Genomic DNA, 20,432 nt, shown 5'->3' with positions numbered 1-20,432 from the left:
CACCTCAATTCAGACTAGACACATTTCAAGTTCTCAATAGCCACCTAAGGCTAGTGGCTACCGTATTAAATGGTGCAGGTCTAGAGAGTGAATTCTCTTGAAGTGTAGAGGCAGGTGCCATAAAATAAAGTGTTTAGAAATAAGTGAGGTGTAGAGAAGTAGAAGCAGTATGTGTGGTTTTTCAAAGGAGTTTGGAGGTGAAAAGAATGATGGACATAGGGCTGCACCTGGAATGGAAGATGGGGAGTTGAAAGCTGTTTTAGAATGGAGCATGCTTCCAGGCCAAGGTAAAGGAGTCTTGAGAGAAGGAAAGATTGTCAATGCGTGGTTCTGAAGAAGGAGCAGAGGGCAATGGGATCAACTCTGGTACGGGGCTGGCTTTCGATGTCTTTCTCTTTGTCTTAGTCATCTAGGGCTGCCATAACACAAGTGGATATCTTTAACAAAGAGAAATGAATTTTCTTACAGACTAGTAGGCTAGAAGTCCAAATTCAGGGCATCAGCTCCAGGGGAAGTCTGTCTTTCTCCGTCAGCTCTGGAGGAATGTCCTTGGCATCAATCTTCCCCTGGATTAGGAGCTTCTTCATACAAGAACTTCAGGTCCAAAGGACTTGCTCTGCTCCCAGCACTGCTTTCTTGGTGGTATGAGGTCTCCAACTCTCTGCTTTTTTTTTAATTCAACTTTAGATGAAGGTTTATAGAACAAACTAGTTTCTCATCAAACAGTTAGTACACATTGTTTTATGACATTGGTTAAGAACCCCATGACATGTCATTACTCTCCCTTCTCAACCCTGGGTTTCCTATTACCAGCTTTCCTGTTCCCTCCTACTTTCCAGTCCCTGCCCCAGGGCTGGTGTGTCCATTTAGTCTGTTTTGTTCCATGGGTCTGTTCAATCTTTGGCTGAAGGGCAAACCTTGGGAATGGCCTCATTACTGACCTGAAAGGGTGTCTGGCGGCCATACTCTTAGGGTTTCTCCAGCACCTGTCAGGCCAGCAAGTCTGGCCTTTCTTTTTGAGTGAGAATTTTGTTCTACATTTTTCTCCAGCTCTGTCCAGGACCCTCTATTGTGATCTGTGTTAGAGCAGTCAGTGGTGGTAGCCAGGCACCATCTCCTTGCACTGGACTCAGTCTGCTGGAAGCCATGGTGGATGTAGTCTGTTAGTCCTTTTGTTACCAGTTGCCAATCTGACACAAAGGGTACTTGTCTTTTCCCAAGTCAGAATACACGTGAAAGACAAACTTTTATCTTCAGCAAGCTTTATTTTGCTTGAATCAAGCAAAAGGAGTCAGTGGGGATCTAAGCCTCTCCAAAAGACTGTCTCGAAAAGGGAAGCAAGGCTAGGGCTTAGATGGGTTCCATGGAGACAATAGAGTAATGAATATTTAGTGGGCCTCTTTCAAAGGGTGGGTACTTCTCAGAATGGCCATTTATGCTAATTAGGTTGTGCATGCATCTGGAATCTAAGATGGAACCCTCTGATATTCAAGATGGAGTCCTCTCGGCAGTCCTTTGCATCACTTATTATGGGATATAGCGCGAGTGCACTTGACCTTCAGCACTACGTTGTCATCTTTGGAGGGCTAAGGAAGGTTAAACAGCGGTCACACTTTGTTCTTCTGTGTATGCGAGCCTGTAAAGAAGGAGGGGACTAGAAAAACACAAAGAAGGAGGGGACTAGAAAAACACTAAGAAGGAGATAGTAATTCATGGGTTGTTTTTCTCTTTTTCAGTCTTATCTCACATCAACAGGGTGGGTTCCCTTTTACCCAACTTCTAGATGGTAATCTTTTAACACCTCTTTTGTTCAGCTGCAGGCACAGTTAACCCTATCTGTCTCAATTTGGACTAATCTTGTGTCTTTAATTTTCTTCATATTTTTTAAGACCAGTGGAGTGTCCTGGGTGGCCATTCACAGGCTTTTAAGACCCCAGATGCTACTCACCAAAGTAGAGTATAGAACATTTTCTTTATAAACTCTGTTATGCCAATCAGGAACTAGATGTTCCCTGCTTCCTTTCCTTTCCTTTTATCTCTTGTAAGTTCAAGGTGGTACAGCCACACCCCAGGGAAACTCCCTTTACATTGGATCAGAGATGTGACCTTAGCATGGTGTTACATCCCACCCTAATCCCTTTTAACCACAGGCAGAGACTATGATTTATAAGGCATAGGAAGTCACAAAATGAAGGACAACCATACAATACTGGGAATCATGGCCTAACCAAGTGGACACATATTTTGGGGGGACACAATTCAATCCATGACACTCCTTCTGAAAAGGGGAACAGATTAGTTTGAGGATAGAAAGTTGAGGAAATCCTTCAGGTCTCTCTCAGCTTAGATATCACCTCTCTAGGGAAGCCTCCTGATACACCCCTGACTGTTAATTTTACATGTCAATTTGGCTAGGCTGTGGTACCCTGTTATTCAGTTAAACACTAATCTAGGTGTTGTAGTCAAATCTATACTCATATCAGAAACACACAGTAGATGCTATAAAGGTGAATAGAGAGTGTGGTGATTTCAGCGGGTTAAATAACTTATCCAAACCTGATTTTTAGGAATTGTATTTTTTTTCAACAGTATTGTCTACTGTATCTTTTGTTCTATTTGGTTCTTCCTACTCCAGCTTTTGTATCACCTCTTGTGGTCTAATTCACAACACTAGTGTCCACTATAAATAAAGCTTTATCATCACCCACATATCCCACTTTAAACAATACAAGTTGCAGTGGACACATCTCATTTTGAGAGAACAGATCCTCTGGCCCACTCCCAGAGGAAGCTTCTGGTGGGATGGGGGAAGGACAGACACTAAGGGCAGTTTCTTCTGCAGTTCCACTCCAGGATAAGGTTCACTAACCCCTAGGCCTGGCCATGGTGTAGGAGAAGCTCCCCAGCCGACCACTCGTTTGTTATTCCCGGAAACATATAAAGAGACCTTTTCTAACCACAGGTTTTCCTGCTGTTCATGGAGGAAAAAGATGAGTGGTAATTGAAATAACAGACGCCAAGAATTTCTGAGCACTAATGGATGATAGGAAAAGTGGGTGAAGGGTAATCAAGCAGACAGCATGAGTAGAAATAATGAAGATTGGACCAAATATGGAAGGGAAAGAGGTTGGGGAATACCAATCCCACCTCCTGTCTTTGAGGGTCCTGGAAAGTGGCAGAGCTTTATATTATTGGTAGAATGATAACATAATTAATTGTCCAAACCAGGACACTCTTGTTCCAAGTTGTTTTATTGTTTTAGGAATTATGATAATGTTGGAGATTTTAGAACATACACAAAAGTAACAGAATAGTATAAGTTCCCAGCCCCCAAAGCAATGAACTCAGTCAGTCCTGCCCTCCTACATTCCCATCCACTCCCCATGTTATTTTGAAGCAAATCCAAGACATGATATATCATATGTAAATATTTTAATATGTACCTCTAAAAGATAAAACCTTTAAAAAAAATAGTCATTATCCCGGGTACAACCAATGACTGCCCTGACAGGGAACACAACAGAAAACCCCTCAGGGAGCAGGAGAGCAGTAGGATGCAGACCCCAAATTCTCATAAAAAGACCAGACTTAATGGTCTGACTGAGACTAGAAGGACCCCGGTGGTCATGGCCCCTAGACCTTCTGTTGGCCCAGGACAGGAACCATTCCTGAAGCCAACTCTTCAGACATGGATTGGACTGGACAGTGGACTGGAGAGGGATGCTGGTGAGGAGTGAGCTTCTTGGATCAGGTGGACACTTGAGACTATGTTGGCATCTTCTGCCTGGAGGGGAGATGAGAGGGTAGAGGGGGTTAGAAGCTGGCAAAATGGACATGAAAAGAGAGAGTGGAGGGAGGAAGCAGGCTGTCTTATTAAAAAAATAAAAAAAAAATTTTTTTTTTTTTTTTAGGGGGAGAGTAATTGGGAGTATGTAGCAAGGTGTATATGGGTTTTTGTGTGAGAGACTGACTTGATTTGTAAACTTTCACTTAAAGAACAATAAAAATTATTTAAAAAATAGTCATCAAACTGAAAATATCCTTAATATCAATAATCATTAATATTTAAATTTCTAAATGTCTCATAAAACCTGTTGCCATCAAGTCATAATTTTTAAAAAATTTATGCTTTTGCTGTATTAGGGTTAAAGTAAGGATCTTCACGTTGTGATTGACTGATAGATCTTTTCTCTTTTAACCTGTAGGTTCCTTCTCCATACCCTCTTTTACCTTGTAAATTATTGGTTGAAGAAGCTGAAGTATTTGTCCTATAGAGTTTCCCCCTGTCTGGATTTTGCAAATTGTATCTCCATGGAGTAGTTTAACATTTTCTTCTGTTCTTTCTATTGCTTGTAAATTAGTTAGATCTGTAGACAGGGACACTTTTGAGGGTGAAGGGGAGGAAGAATATAAATGGTTACACTGGGAAAACAGGTGACAACCTGGGCTATCCCTGGCAAACAGGGAAGGATGGTCAATCGGATGAGGTGCTGGCTTCAGATACCCTTTCCTCACACTCTTCCCATCAGGTGGTTGAGGGACAAAGTGGGACACAAAAGGGACAGAGCCTGAACAGGCCTGGCTACCTAAATGTGTGTTTTGATGTTGATAGCATCATGTATTTCCCTGTTTTTGTGGCTTCATGACCAGTTTAAAAGAAAATGCAGGAATCTCCCTATAAGATAAAAACCAAGTAGTTTCTACAATTAAAGGCACAGTGAAAGTAAATATAAAAATCAAACAAACCCAAAACGAGCATGGATGGTGGTGATAAATGCTAACATTTATTGAGTACTTCCTGTATACCAAACCCTGTTGTAAACCTCTTCCATAAATTAACTCCTTTTATTCTTACAATAACACTATGAGGTAGGTATTGTTATTATGTCTACTTTGTAAATAAAGACACTCAGAGACAAAGAAACTAAGTAATTTGTCTAAAATCAACAGCTGCCAAGTGTCAAAAATTGACATTTGAATGGGGGCATCTCAATCCAGAGTTCATACACTATATTATAGACCTCAAAAGTAACAAATCAGTTATTTATTTTAAATGTAAAAGGAAACACCAGCTTTGGGATGCTCCTGGAAAGAAAGCCTCAGCTTTTTGGAGAACATCTGTCACCCACTCTCAGTCCCACTGCCATCCTACTTTATTTAGTCGATTAAGTGTCTACTTTTGTAGGGAGTGACAGGCAGCTTGGAATTGGGCCCACATAGATGATGGAAAAGTCTAAACTAATACATAGATGGTTTTAAAGTTTTCAGTTAAAATGAAACATGAGTTGATTAAAATATCCAATCATTCACTGCTTATTAGATATACACTCAACTCAGAAAGACATAAACCTTTTCCAACAAAAGAAAGGCAAACTGATTGGGAAATTAAGGTGAAGGAGGAAAAGCTGAAGTGGCAACGTTTAAATAAGATTTGTTAATTGTTGTTGTTTGTTGTGGTGGAGTAGATTCAGACTCCTGATGACCCCATCATAAGACCTAGTAGGCTTTAATGGAAATGGCATTAAGAGGATAAGATGATCTTTTCTGTTGGAACATGTAATGTTAATTGATTATTTTGCATTAAAATATTCTCTTTAAGTCTCTGAACCACCTGGCTTCTCTTACAAAAAAAAAACACAACTACGTTTGGCACTTAAATGAGAGTCACAAGATTGGCTTTACACTCAGATTTTGAACTTTTTTAAATTCCGATTTCACTTTTTTAATTAAACTTTTTATTTTGGGGTAGTTGTTTATTCACATGCAGTTGTAAGAAATAATAGAGACCTCCCACATACCTTCTAAACCCAAAAATCCAAACCTGTTGCTGTCCCATGGATTCCAACTCATAGTGACCCTAAAAGACAGAGTAGAACTGCCCCATAGGGTGGATTGGAACTGCCACCGTTTTGGTTAGCAGCCAGGCTCTTAACCACTGCATCACCAGAGCTCGACATACCTTACTAGGTTCCCCTAATGGTAACATCTTGTAAAACTGTAGCACAATATCACAACCAGGAAGTTGACATTGATAACAGTCAAGATACAAAATGTTTCTCTTGCCACAAGGATCCCTCCTGGTGTGCTTTTATAGCCACACCCACTTACCTCCCATTCCTACCCCCACCCCAACTACTGGCAACCACTAATCTGTTCTCCATTTATATATTTTTTTCATTTCAAATATGTACAGTGAAACCTGTGAGAGCCAGAACTTGATTGGACTGCTTTGTTTTTTCAGGTCTCGAAAGTTTTCAGTCTTTGACAGGGTGCAGTCTTACCACTTTTCTATTGCTTGTCCTAGTGGAAGATATTGGGAGTTTTCCTTCTCTGACAGGTTTCCCACCTTACACAGGTTCTGGGTTTCACTGTATATTATATAAATGAAATTATACAGTATGTAACCTTTTGGGATTGGCTTTTTCCCACTCAGTATAATTTTCTGGAGATTCATTCAGGTTGTTGCTTCGGTTAGTAGTTTGTTTCTTTCTAGGACTGCATAGTATCTGTAGTATAGATGTATCACAGCTGAATTACTCAATCTGTTGAAGAACACCTGGGTTGTTTCCAGCTTTTGCCTATTACAAATAAAGCTGCCGTGAACATTTGTGTACAGGTTTTTGAAAACGTATTTGTGGGCATATGTTTCCATTTCTTTTGGGTATATACTTAGGAATGAAATTGCTGAGTCATATGGTAACTATATTTAATCATTTGAGGAACTGCCAGGCTGTTTCCAAAATGGTTATATCATTTTATATTCCCACCAGCAATATATGAGTGATGCAGTTTCTCCAAAGCCTTGCCGGCTTTGGTGTTATCACTATTCTTTAGTTTAGCTATTCTGATAGGTATGTAAGGATATCTTATTATGATTTTAATTTTAATTTCCCTAATGGTTAATGGTAGCCCTGGTGGCACAGTGGTTAAGAGCTTGGCTGCTAACCAAAAGGTCAGCAGTTCGAATCCACCAGCTGCTCCTTGGAAACCCTATGGGGCAGTTCTGCTGTGTTCTCTAGGATCATTATGAGTCAAAATTCACTTGACCGCAACAGGTTTGGGGTTGAATGGTTAATGATGGAGCCCTGGTGGCGCAATGGTTAAGTGCTTAGCTGCTAACCAAAAGGCTGACAGTTTGAACCCGCCTAGGGATCTGCTCTCCTCCTTGAGGATCTGCTCCTGTGAAGATTAAAAAAATTACAGCCTAGGAAATCCTATGGGGCAGTTCTACTCTGTCGTATAGGGTTGCTATGACTGAGAATCAACTTCACAGCAATGAGTTTATTTTATGTATGTATATATACAGACATACAGATACACATAAGCTGCTTTTTGGGGGGTTAGGACTGAACTAATTGTAAGTTGCAGATATCATGACACTTCACCCTACATACTTCAGCATGTTTCTCCTGAGAACATGGACATTCTCTCACATAATTGTACTTTCTAGAATACTAGAGTATTAGAATTATACACTCTAGAAGTTTCTAAACATTAATAAAATACTATTTCATAATATAGCCCATATCAGAAATTTCTTCATTGTCCTGAAATGTTCTCAGGTTTATTTGAATCACGTACGTTTGTCTCATTAGTCTATTGATAAAATAGTCCTCCCATTTTTGTTTTCACGACATTGACAAACTGGTAGTTCTTTTTTTCTTTATTGGTGATGCTAATTTTGGTCTTTGGTTAAGATAGTCCTCCAAGTCTCTATTGCAAAGGAACATTTTCTTTTTTTTAGTCATAACCTGTGAGGTGAAGACTCCCAAACCTTGTGATCATGGTTCCTCAACAACTTTTCAACTGACAGTTTTTGCCATTGATAATCACTTTCCAAACTGATTAACTGGTGATTGCAAAAGAACCAATAGTTTTTGACTAATTGTGAACTGGTCCACCTCACACAGTCGTGATAGCCAGCTGAGTGGTATTTATTAAGTGTGACCAGGACATGGGTGTTGGGAAAAGCTTCATCAGCATCTGTAAAGCCTTAAGACTTTGAAATCACACCCTCATCTGGTGAACTCAGTGCATCACTTCAAGCAATATGTTTAAAAATGAATAAACCATGTTTCCTTAGAGGCGAGCCAGAAGCCCAGACCATGCGGTTTGGGCCGAAGTGTCCAGGTCAGGCACAAGTGAACCTAGAAATTAGGGTGGATTCAAAAGTTCCAGATCCAGAGCCTTCTAGGATCACGAATCCCGGAGGACTTTAGAGCCTCCAGTTAGTGCCTTAAAGCAAAATGATGAATTTCCGAATCTCGGTTTCCTCTTTGTTAAATGGCGGACTTGCAGAGGTCGCCCGAGAAGCGAAGCCTGGGCTTCGGTCCCCTTGGATCGAGGGGAAAGAAACCCTCCTTTGGAACTGGATCCCGCAGCTCCTGGGTGGTTCTCGCAGCTTCAAACCCGGTTTCCCGCCCTTCTTCGGAGTTCTGGCTCACAACCAGTTGTTCTCATCGGAAGAGTAGACAGTGCCTCTGCTCCACCCACCCCCAAGGGATTCTCCTGGGCAAGAAATGTGCCAATGCAGATGAAACTCTTGGTAAACTCCGAGACAACTGGGCCCGCCTGTGCCCCGGGGCAGGGACTCCCAAGGAGCAAGGAGCCGGATCAAGGCCGGGCAGAGCTGGCCCAGGGCGGGGAGCCTGGGATTGGACTCCCGGACGACCGCGTCCGGGGGCGGGGCCAGGCTGGGGGCGCGACCAGCCGGTGGGCGGGGCCCCCAGGTGCTAGACTTTCCGCAAGCGGCGCACCGGCCAGTGCAGTTAGGTCCAGCCTCCGCCGGGGTGTGTTGGTGTTTGAGGAACTCAAGATGGGGACGATTCAGAAACGGGAAGATATCCCACCGTGGGTGAAACCTCCCGGAGATTTGAAGGATCCCGAGGTGTTCCAGGTCCCCACGCAGTTGCTGGCAGCTATATTTGGTGAGTGAGCCCAGTCCTGGCCCGGATACTGGGTCTCGGTCCTGGCATCAAATGCTGATCTCTACCTACCCTTCCCGAACAGGCCCAAATGGATCTCGAATCCCGTACCTTGAGCAAGTGAGCAAGACTATGCTGGAGCTGAAGGTTCTGGAATCCTCGAACTTCACTGAGGTTGTGGTTTACGGCTCCTACGTGTACAAGTTACGGGCCAAGTGGATGTTGCAGTCTTTGGCCGAGTGGCACCGCCAGCGACAAGAGCGAGGTGAGAGACTTGGTGTCGAGGTGTTCCGGGACTAGGACAGGGGCGTTGGCGACAGCTTCACTCTCTCACTGGTCTCCTCTGGCCTTCCTTCCCCTCCCCTCCCACCTGTGCCTCAGGAATCACCAGGGAGTCCCTGAGACTCCTTTGTGACTCTGGGCCCCAGGGTGCCGTACATTGGCTCCGAGGAACCAAGGATGTGACTGCCATGGGAGGCATCCCGGGACTGGTTCTGTAGGACACAGTCGTTCCCTAGCTTTTTGGATCATGTTGGAATGGCCCAGTGACCTGAAGTTCCTGAGGATCCCATAGCAAAATCTGGCTTGAAAGCTCTAGAAATATACCCTGAAAGATACTGAGAAGGGTGGGGACTCTTCCCCTCTCCTTTCGTGCTCACCCCACTGTTACTCTCTCTGGTGCAGGGATGCAGAGACTTGAGGAAGCCATGAATGCCTTGGGACTAGATCTTGGATTCAGTGAAGCCAGTTCCTAGCCAGTGTGACCACGACAAGGATGTATTTTGTGGCCGGAGCTGTAGTGGGCCTGACTTGGTTTAAACTCCGCTGCAGCCTGACAAGCTGGAGGAAAACAATGTTTTTTCGGCCTCTGTTTTTGCCTCTGAATCCTGAGGTGAATACTTGTTTCTCAAGGTTGCTAATTAAAGACCTAAATAAATAATTTCTTGACATTGTGATTGATGGATCGGAGGTAATACCTTAGGTAACACTGAAGGCAGAGCCAAGGTGGCAGTGGCCCTTGAGTAGGACCCTGTAACCCTGTAACCGAAACTTTCAGAGCTGGAAAGAGGGCCAAGGGTACAGTTGGTCAAGTTCAAAAAGGGACTTAAAGGGGATGGATCCCTGAGATGCAGCTCTGAACCAAAGAGCAGCCAACCTAGGGGAACTGTCATTGTCTGGAACTCATCTGGGGTGAGTTAAAAAATATAAGCCTATTTCAGGTTAATATAAGATGGAAAACAAATTTCTCTAAAACAAGACTAAAACAAAAACGCAGTCCCGTCTACTTACCACTAAATGTAGCATTGCTTATATTGTTGTAAATCTCTTAACAGAAGGCAGCTGGATTCTCAGTGTCTGAATTTTTAATCTGTTGTGGAATGTTGCTTTGGGGTTGGAGTATATGAAGAAAATTAAGCTTTGCGCAGATAAGTAGATGAAAACGGGAGACCCTCACAGACCCATTGGAACGATCCCTGGGATCCTCAGCCAATCCTATGGAATTGTTGCTTTTGGTCCCCAAAGGAAACTGAGCTGCGGGTAGGTGAAGGCATTGCCATAGGCTGGCCTCACTTGAGATGACTGAGGAGCCACCAGAAGGGAACTATGGCTATTTTCCCCAATAGATACTTGGCAGCGGTGGATTAACCAGGAAGCAAAGTGTACCCACAGGCTTGTGTTTACTTACTAATCTGTAATGCACAATTTCACATGGGTTTAATGGTGAAAAACAGGTGAAATTGTGCACTACAGATTAGTAAGCACAAGTAAGGCCATGCATACCTTGCTTATTGGGTAATCGGTCCCTGCTTGATAGAGTTCGGTAGTTTACAACTCAGAATGAATCCAATTTAGGCAGCTTTCTGGCTCTGTGACCTTAGGCAAATTATTTAACTCCTCAGTTTTACCAGTTTCTAAGGAAGCTACAGCATCTGACCCATAGGGAGGCTGAGGTTAGCTGTTAATATATGTAAGGCATTTAGAAAAGGCCTCACATACAGTAACATCAGTGTTAAATATTTCTTGGAGAGATTGCCCAGTCATAGTCATGGGAGAGAAAACTAACATGATGAGCCCAGTTTTCTGCAGAAGACAAATCTAGCATATCCATCAAAAAACTGCTTGGAAGATAAATGGAATGCCACCATCATTTTGGCCTATGGTCCAGGCCCAAAACTAGGATTCTTAATTCCTCACCCCTCACTTGAAATCTATCAGCAAGTCCAGTTAGTTTGACCTTCAGGATACCTAGAATCTGAAACTTGCTATACCTGCACCTAGTCTAGCCCCATCTCTTGCCTGTACTTACTGGAAGAACCTTGATTTCTGGTTTGCTGTGTCTGTTCTTCATTCAGCAGCCATACTAAAATTTGGAAATGTAAATCATAGTACTTCTTCTCCCAAAGGGACCTCAAAACTCTCCGTAACTTTCTGTACATCTTAAAGTCCTATGTAATCTGACCTCTGTCAATAGGGACTATACCCTTTTGCTCTCTGCTTTCATCTCTGCTCAAGCACCTTATACCTTTGCTGCTCCTCAAACACCAAGCTTGTTACCACTTCTGGGATTTGGTTTCCGCTGTTTTTCTGCCTCAGATTTTCAAATATTTTGGCTCCTTTCACTCAGGTACTCTGCACACCTCTAGAGAAGTTCCCCCTCCACATTCTCTACTTAATCTATTATTTTTTTTATGGGGTTTATGAACCTGATATCAGTGTTGATCTGCTCATTTCCCTCCCTTCCACTAGGATATAAACTCCAGCAAGGCAGAGATGCTAATTTTTCTTTAATAAAAGAGATAATATGGTATAGCATAGAGTGGTTAAGCGTAGTGTTTTAAACCAGCCATAGTGCCTGGTTTTGAACCCTGACTTAACTACCTGTGAAACGTTGAGCATGTGACCCTCTGTGTCTGAGTTCCCATCTCTGATACGTTGCTGCCGCCGTGTGCTCTCAAGTCGATTCCGATTCGTAGGTGATCCTATAGGACAGTAGAACTACCCCATAGGATTTCATAGGCTTTAATCTTTCAGAGGGCAGATTGCCAGGTCTTTTCTCCCGCAAAGAGGCTGGTGGGTCCCAACCACCAGCCTTTTGGGTTAGTAGCTAAGCACTTAACCATTATGCTACTAGGGCTGCTTATCTGTAATATAGGGATAATAACACCTATTTCATGGGGTGGGGATTAAATGAAATTAGCCTATGAAAAAAGCTCTTGGAGCTCTGGTGGCACAGTGGTTAATTAAGCCTTTGGCTGCTAATCAAAAGGTCGGCAGTTTGAATCCGCCAGCCACTTCTTGGAAATACTATGGGGCAGTTCTGTTCTGTCCTACAGGCTCGCTGTGAGTTGGAACCAACTTGATGGTAACGGGTTTGGTTTTTTTGGATGTAAAACTTTTAGGACCATGTCTGACACACGATGGGCATTCCATAAATATTTGTCCAGTGCATCAATGCCTGGTCCACACATGTGGGGCTGGAGCCTAGATTCTTCCTCAATCAGCATTGACAATTGTTATTTATTAGCTACATTCAGGCCTGAGGATATCACTCCATTGAATTTCTACTCCAGCCTCCAACCCTGTCCTCTGAGGTTCTCACTGAAAACTCAGTGAGCAAAAGCCATGGAAGTCCTTTGTAAAGGACATTATTTTCCTGCTCCCTGGCAGTGCAGGTCATGTGCAGTTTTCTGAAGTTTTTAGACATCTTACTGCCTTTGGGTCACTGGCAAGACAAAGGCCCATTTGCACCTTATTGCAGTTCTTTGAAGTGGAGAACAAGAGACCAGGCATGTGTTCAGTTGGCATTTTTACCCACCAGGCTTGAGAATTGTGCCAGCACCTTTGGACTGAAGATCCTGGGCCATTCAGCTTGGTGCCTGCCCAAGATTTTGGAGGAAAAAGCATACCTTCAGGTCTGTCTCACCTTTTCCACATCCTCAGGAAATGAAGATTTTTAAGACAATTGGAGGCCTGATCTTGAGGAGTGAGACACAGATAAATTTTCTTCTATTTTGGAGTTTTATGAGGGAAACTTGGCCCACCTCCCTGTGTTAAGAGGCCACAGTTATTTACAAAGTTTGACCTGCCTTGCAGATTTGTTTTCCTAGGTAGGGAAAAGGTTTTATGGCTTCTCATGGGACAATTCTTGGTTACCAGGGCCCAAGACTTACAGATTGGGGGGGCGGGCTCAGGTCAGGTGAAGTGGTCTGTTGGGGGGTGGTCTCAGTTTCCAGGGAAGAGACTGTCTGTGGACCACAGTCACCTGAGGTAGTCCCCTGGGGCTTCGGGCACATTTTGAATGGAATGGCATTGGATAGAATGTTTTTGGAGACTGGTCAACAGTTACTATATGAGACAGAGCAATGGACGAAGTGGTGTATACTGGTTGTTGCTACGTTGGAATACACAGCATTTTTTTAGGTAGCACATACTATTTAATATTTAAGTTTATTTACACTTTTGACAGATAATGCATTTACAAGGATGAAAATCCCCAAAAGATAGAAATTTCCCTCTTACCTATTTTACCACTTTATTCCATTTCAAATTTGCACATTTTCTTCTCCCCAACAAATAAGGTTTATCTTGTGTGCCCTTCCAGATGTTTTTTTTAATGCAAATAAAAGCAATTATAAATGTAGATTATTTTCCCCCTTTCCTTACTTTCATGTATTATCTTGTTTAATTCCTACTGAAGGACATTTGGGTTACCAGTATTCCCCATATTGAGGTTTTACAAAGGGGCAGTGAATGAATATCTCGAATGTCAACAGTTTGCAAGTTTGCAAAGGTTGACTAAGTTCCTAGAGGGAGAATTGCTGGTCCAAAGAGGAAAAGCATGTATAATTTTGCTAGATAGCAACAACTTGCTTTCCATAGGGTTTGAAACAGTTTCACTCCAGCAGCCATGTAGGATACTGCCTTTCTCCACAGCCTCACCCACAGTTGATTGGCAACCTTCTGGATTACTGCTGATCTGATAGGTGAGCCCTCTCTTGCTTGAATCTGCTATGGACTAACAGTGGTGGCCCTCAAACTACAAAGAATCAGTTGGCAATGAATGATTGTGGATGATAATGTAAACTGGGTAGTTTTGAACCCCAGTTCTTCAGTGTGAACCAAATATATGAAAACCAGTCTTCCTTTTATGCCTACAAATTCTGTTCTAAGGGCAGTGCTTCTACATGTAGAAAACAACTTTAGGTTCATCTCTTTGTCAGTTAGGTAGCAAAATAGGGAACCTTAAGAATATGCCACTTAAAAAAAAAAAGAACATGCCATAAATTCTGTGCATTCCCTGGACTGAATACTTTTCAGCCCCGACAAAACAAAAAAAACTTAAGAAAACCTATAGGAAAAGTTCGGAAGTAATTAATACCCTGGGAAGCTAAAAACTGGTTGTCTTGGGTTGCCTTTTGAGATTCAAGCTCTTAACCTTCCACAAGCGTAAATTCAAGGACTGTAGGAAGCAAACAGCTTTCATTGTAATGGAGATAAGGAGAAGCTGCCGTAAGGAGGGTCTAACAATAAGGTTGAAGTAGTTTGGGAATGAGATAAAATAAGGGCATAGCCTAGAAAAGCCTGGATTACTTACAAAACAATGTTCAATTCAGCTGCTATTCAATAAGATTTTTACTTGCCAATTGTTTTTTATTAGAAGTAGTAGATCACGAGGTCCTTCTTCCTAGCCTGTTTTAGTCTGGAAGCTCCACTGGAACCTATCCACCATGAGTGATCCTGCTGGTATTTGAAATACTGTGGCATAGCTTCCAGCATCACAGCAACGTGTAAGCCACGACGAACTGACCGACTAAATCCAATACAGTGAAATCCTCCAGCCAGAATGTGGCTAATAATAATAGAAGCTGATTTAGAGCCTGCGGGAGCCCTGCTGGCACAGTGGTTAAGAGTTACTGTGAGCTAGGCTGCAACTGAGTTTTTTGGTTCCTGCCCGCAGGGGCAGGGAACTCCACCTGGCTCTGGCATTTTGAACTCGCAATATTGACATTCCCATTTTACAGATAAGGAAATGGAGCCCTATCAATCGCACCCCCCTCTCCACCTGTCACAAAAGAAAACCAAACCCATTGCTGTCAAGTTGATTCCTAGGCATAGTGATCCTATAGGACAGAGTAGAACTGCTCCATAGGGTTTCCAAGGAGTGGCTGGTGGATTCCAACTGCCGAACTTTTGGTTAGCAGCTTGAGCTCTTAACCACTGCACCACCAAGGCTGTGCACATACGGTATTCACGTTTAAATGCAAATACAGTTTTTGAAGACGAAAGTAAAGATTTTAGTCATCACGTGGGCTGGTATCACTGCAATGGGGAAGGGAGAAGCTCCCAGCAGGTGTAGACCCCTCTGGCAGGGTCCCCGTATTGATTGCCCATGCCAAACTCATTTCCCTCTTGGGCTCTCATGGGGAGATGTTGTCAGAACTAAGGGGGAGCAAGGGCTGTGCAGGTGAAGGGACCTCCGCTGCTAAATGTCCTGGAGCATGTCACCCAACCTCTGCAGATATAGTCGCCTCCAGAAACGGGCGGGCCGTGCTCTCCAGGAGCTTCCAGTCTGGTTGGGGAGTCACATAGAGCTAAGAATCCTGTGAGATCAAGTGTTAAATGTTTCGGGACACGTCATGATGCTTGGAAGACTGAAATGTGAGAGATTGGACCTGGACAGAGAGGCCAGGGAAGGGTACAGAGGAGGTCACCTTAGGGTGGATCTGAGTTACAGGCAGCAGTGAGCCAGGTGAGGAGGAAGGGAAGTGCGGCAGGGCAGAGAACTCAGGGAGCCCAAGGAGCCCAGAGGCTGGAGCCTGACAGAGGATAAGCGGGCTGTGACAAAGCCGGAAAGGGAGGGAGGCACGTTGGCCAGGGTCTGGCAAAACACGCTAAGAGCAGAGGAAAGCCCTTCAAGGATGTTAAGTAGGGGATGACTTGTCTGTAAAGCTTCTGGCCCCCCTCCCCCAACCACTCAGAGCAGCTTAGTTCCCTTCTCCCCTCCCCGTAGTCTCCAGCTAGGATTTCAGTTTGGGTGCTCATTCTTCTGTAATCCTTCTGCCCAGCCTCCCAGCTCTTCCCATCTGATTCATTTAATCTGGGAAACATTTGTTGAATGTCTGTTTTGCCATTCTCTCTCCCACTCCCCCCACTCCAGGAGCTGTGTTCTAGGGAGATAACAAAGATAAAGATGAGGCTACGAATGTTTTCAGGATATCAGAGAATATTTTTAGAAATGTTTACATGGAAGAAATTTGAAACATTAAATTGTATAGTAATTAATCAGAAGAGTGAATATTTCCTTTTTTCCTTTTTGAGGCTTTAGTTAAGTTTGAAGGGAAGAGTCTCAAGGCCTATCTGTTTGGTGAAGCAGAGGATAGTCATGTCTGGGGCCAGTAGCCATCCCTGAGTCCAGGATGATGTTTTGTAGGTGGGGTAGGGGTGGGGAGCCAACTAATATCTGGGTGGTGAGAAGATGTGAGTGGCTCAGGTTGACATTCCCCCCATCTCTATAGCATGGCTCTCCAAGATTGATTAAGTTATCTGACTTTTCCCCAGGTTCCTGTTTTAGCATACACATTGTGGTGCTTTTCCATGTGGGTAATATTTTATACCAATGATAATGAAGTTGACGCAGGACCAGGCAATGTTTGTTCTGTTAATACATGGGTCACTATAAATCAGAGCTGAATAGAAAGGCAACTAACAATATTTTATCACACTACAAAAAAGTTGTCTAGATTGATTCAGTACTTCATTCAACAGGAAGATTATATTATATGAAAATTGTATGTATTGATATGAAAAGAAGTCTAAATTATATAGGAGAAAAGTTGTAGTGCATTAGAGGTCAGTCACATTATCATTTGTAGTGTATTCAATGGAAATATGTAAGGTATAGGAGTTCTGTAGGAAGCTTTCCAATAGCTGATGCACTATCTAGTTAAAAGGCAAAGGTAGACCCCCATTTTACATCTTAAAGCAAGGTGAGTATGTTATTGTCCTTAGGTGCCCTCAAGTTGGTTCTGACTTATAACCACCCTATGTACACGAAATGAAACACTGCCTGGTCCTGTGCCATCCTCATAATCATTGTTATGCTGGAGCTATTGTTGGAGCCACTGTGTTAATCTATTTCCTTAAGGGTCTTCCTCTTTTTCAGTGACCCTCTACTTTACCAAGCATGATGTCCTTCTCCAGGGACTGATTCCTCCTGATAACATGTCCAAAGTGTGTGAGATGCTTCTAAGGAATATTCTGGCTGTACTTTTTCCAAGACAGATTTGTTCATTCTTTTGGCAGGCCATGGTATAATTCAGTATTTTTCGCCAACACAATTCAAAGGCATCAATTCTTCGGTCTTCCTTATTCATTATCTAGCTTTCACATGCATATAGGGTGATTGAAAACACCATAGCTTGGGTGGGGCACTTTAGTCTTCAAGGTGACATCTTTACTTTTTAACACTTTAAAAAGCTCTTTTGAAGCAGGTTTGCTCAGCGCAGTGCAGTGCCTCTTTTGATTTCTTGACTGCTGCTTCCATAAGCGTTGATTGTGGAGCCAAGAAAAATGAAATCCTTGACAATTTCAACCTTTTTTTTTAAATTTTATCATGATGTTGCTTATTGGTCCAGTTGTGAGGATTTATATTTTCCTTATATTGAGGTATAACCCATACTAAAGGCTGTAGCCTTTGATTTTCATCAGTAAGTGCTTCAAGTCCTCTTTACTTTCAACAAGCAAGATTGTGTTATCTGCATAACATAGGTGGTTAGTGAGTCTTCCTCCAATCCTGATGACCCATTCTTCTTCATATAGTTCAGCTTCTTGGATTATTTTCTCAGCATACAGATTGAATAAGTATGCTGAAAAAATACAACCCTGACATACACCTTTCCTGACTTTAAACCACACGGTCTCCACTTGTTCTGTTTAAACGAATAACTCGATCTATGCACAGATTCCTCATGAGCACAATTAAGTGTTCTGGGATTCTCATTCTTTACAATGTTATCCATTATTTGTTATGATCTACACAGTTGAATCCTTTGCAGATGTGTATAGATTTATTAAAATTAAAATGTAAAAATTGATATCAGAAAAAAAAAAAGGAAAAAATGTTGACGGGATTATTTACATCATCCTAGGGTAAGAAAGGCTTCTATAAACTAGATACCAAAGGCAGATGTCACAAATGAAAATAATACTAGGTCAGAGAACATAAAAATTGAAAAGTTCATTCTTGAAAAAAAAAGTCAAAATGGCTTGGGGTGAGGTGGATATCGGCAATATATAGGACCATCAAGTGGCTAATAGATAAATACCTGTTGCTGTTCAGTCAATTCTGACTCATAGCGACCCTATAAGACAGAGTAGAACTGCCCTATAGCATTTCCAAGGAGCAGCTGGTGGATTTGAACTACTGACCTTTTGGTTAGCAGCCATGCTCTTAAGCACTGTGCCACCAGGGCTCCAATAGGTTAATAGTTCTCATAGTTCAGCAAGTAACCAAAAGAACAAACCCATTGCTCTCGAATTGATTCCAACTCTTAGCCACTCTAGTGCCCCATAGGATTTCCAAGGCTGCAAATCTTTACGAAGCAGACTGCCACATCTTTCTCCTGTGAAGTAGCTGGTGGGTTCAATCTGCCAACCTTTTGATTATCAGCTGTCATAGAACAAAATGGCAAAGTCTGGTTGAAGTTAAAAGTAAAGAGCTTTTATTGAGAGACAGGGCAATTTGCAAATTGGGAATCACAAGACCTAGAGCATTCTGAAGTGGTCTGAGAAGGAGACAGTTCAGGGAGTTTTTAAGAAAACACAAGGAACTTCAGTAAAAATTCAGTGATTGGTTGCCATTTAGGTAATGGTTACAAAATTGGTGAGGGTATATCTGATTGGTAGGAGATTGCATATAATTCTAAAACTGTTTTTTAAAAGTATCCAGGCATGGACCAGCAACTTGAAACTTGCCTCCTAAAATGGGGGGTGCCAAGAGATCACACAAAGAGGCAGGCAACTCCAGAGTGACAGCAAAAGAATTCATTAGGGAGACTTACATATGAGGTGAATCCTGAGCAGCTGCAGGACCAGAGGAGCTCTCCCCGCCACACAGTAGGAGGGCAGAGGTTTTCCCCAGGAATTTACACAAGGATGATTTAGCAAACTGTAGTGAACTGGTGGACCACATGAGGGCGCTCATGTTTGGTCTTACAAAGCCGTTTCACTTTTAGTCCACTTCTGAGGCCAGCTCTTAAAATTTGGCATGCTCCTCGTCTTGGGTTGTAGTAGGAGAGACTCCCTTCCCACCCTGCTGGGAACATACAGAAGTGGGGTTGGCCAGGTGCTGTATAGTGCCTGGCATGTGCGAGACACAGAGAAAGTTACTGTGTGCCTAGAACGGGGGAAGACTTCTCTGATAAAGAGAAGGAACTGGGAGAGAGAAGGTGACCCAATTCTCTGCCTTCTTGTCAGAGAATGTTCTGGGCCCAAGACCTTTACTTAGGCAGCCTGGATGGGAGGCGTAGTGGTAGACCATTCCCCCAATAGCCACCCACTAACTTCCATCAGGGTGCCAGAAAAAGAAGCAAAGCAGTACCAAGTCCTGGTGTGCCCATCACTCATTTTGAATGTTGAGTCATTCTGTGGTTTAGTGCATAACCGGTGGATGTTATTTCTGTGCATTATTTGAGACAGCATTTAAAGAGGCTTGCTAGTAGGATGGTTCCCAGCATCAGGCCTACTTGGAGGAGAGATCCCAACCAGCCACCCCAGCTGCGGCTTAATCCAAGCCAACTGAATAGATCGAAGGAATGCATTTGTCCAATCTTATGTATGTATAACATGTCCTGATTCATTTATGTAGAAACAGCGTATTTCTCCCAACATGGCACATTATATGAACAGTATACATTTTTTTTTTTTGCGCCTACAGGAGGGATAGCGTGAGTGGGAATAGAGACGTGGACAGATTCCTAAGATATGGGAAGTACAGTTGACTAGTCTTGGTGATTTATTGAATATTGGGGGTTGGGAATAAGAAGGAAGGAGGAGTCAAGGTTTTTGGTCTGGACAAATAAATTGATCCTGAAACGATTCACTGAAATTGGGAACATAGGGGAGGAGTTCTAACTGATTTTTTGGAGGGGGCACTGAAATGAAAAGTTCAACTTTTAGATACATTGATTCAGAGTATTTATGGAACATTCAAATGCATATGTTTGTTAGACAGTTGCATATGCTGGTCTGGAATTCAGGAGGGAGACTAGAGCTGGAGAAAACCATGTGCATAGTTGAGGCTGTCCAGAGAGGTGTTCAGAATGAGGAGAATAGAGGTTCTAGGACCACACCCCATGGTTAAGGGGTGTATTCAAGAAGGAGGCCCTGAAAGGGGGGCTGAGAAGGAGGAAGAGAATCAGGGGATTTTAGAGGAGGAGGATAAGAAAGATAAAAGTGAAGTGTCCACTGGATTTAGCAACAAGGGGGTTGTTGGTGAGTTTTTTTTTT

The 20,432-nt window shown here is 42.8% G+C and overlaps 1 protein-coding gene across 1 annotated transcript; it reads left to right on the top strand.

Annotated features, from left to right (window-relative positions):
- The first annotated feature begins 8,780 nt into the window (after positions 1–8,780).
- Positions 8,781–10,907, top strand: DPPA5 (developmental pluripotency associated 5). The gene is made up of 3 exons (XM_023546963.2): positions 8,781–8,927; positions 9,010–9,189; positions 9,609–10,907. The coding sequence occupies exons 1-3, from the start codon at positions 8,816–8,818 to the stop codon at positions 9,677–9,679; spliced, it is 363 nt and encodes a 120-aa protein (XP_023402731.2). The 5' UTR covers positions 8,781–8,815; the 3' UTR covers positions 9,680–10,907.
- Positions 10,908–20,432: the final 9,525 nt, after the last annotated feature.

This window comes from Loxodonta africana, chromosome 1 (genome assembly GCF_030014295.1).
Source record: "Loxodonta africana isolate mLoxAfr1 chromosome 1, mLoxAfr1.hap2, whole genome shotgun sequence".
Taxonomy (NCBI): Eukaryota; Metazoa; Chordata; class Mammalia; order Proboscidea; family Elephantidae; genus Loxodonta; species Loxodonta africana.
Note: the sequence above shows the minus strand (reverse complement) of the source record. Positions and strands in the feature narration are given on the sequence as shown.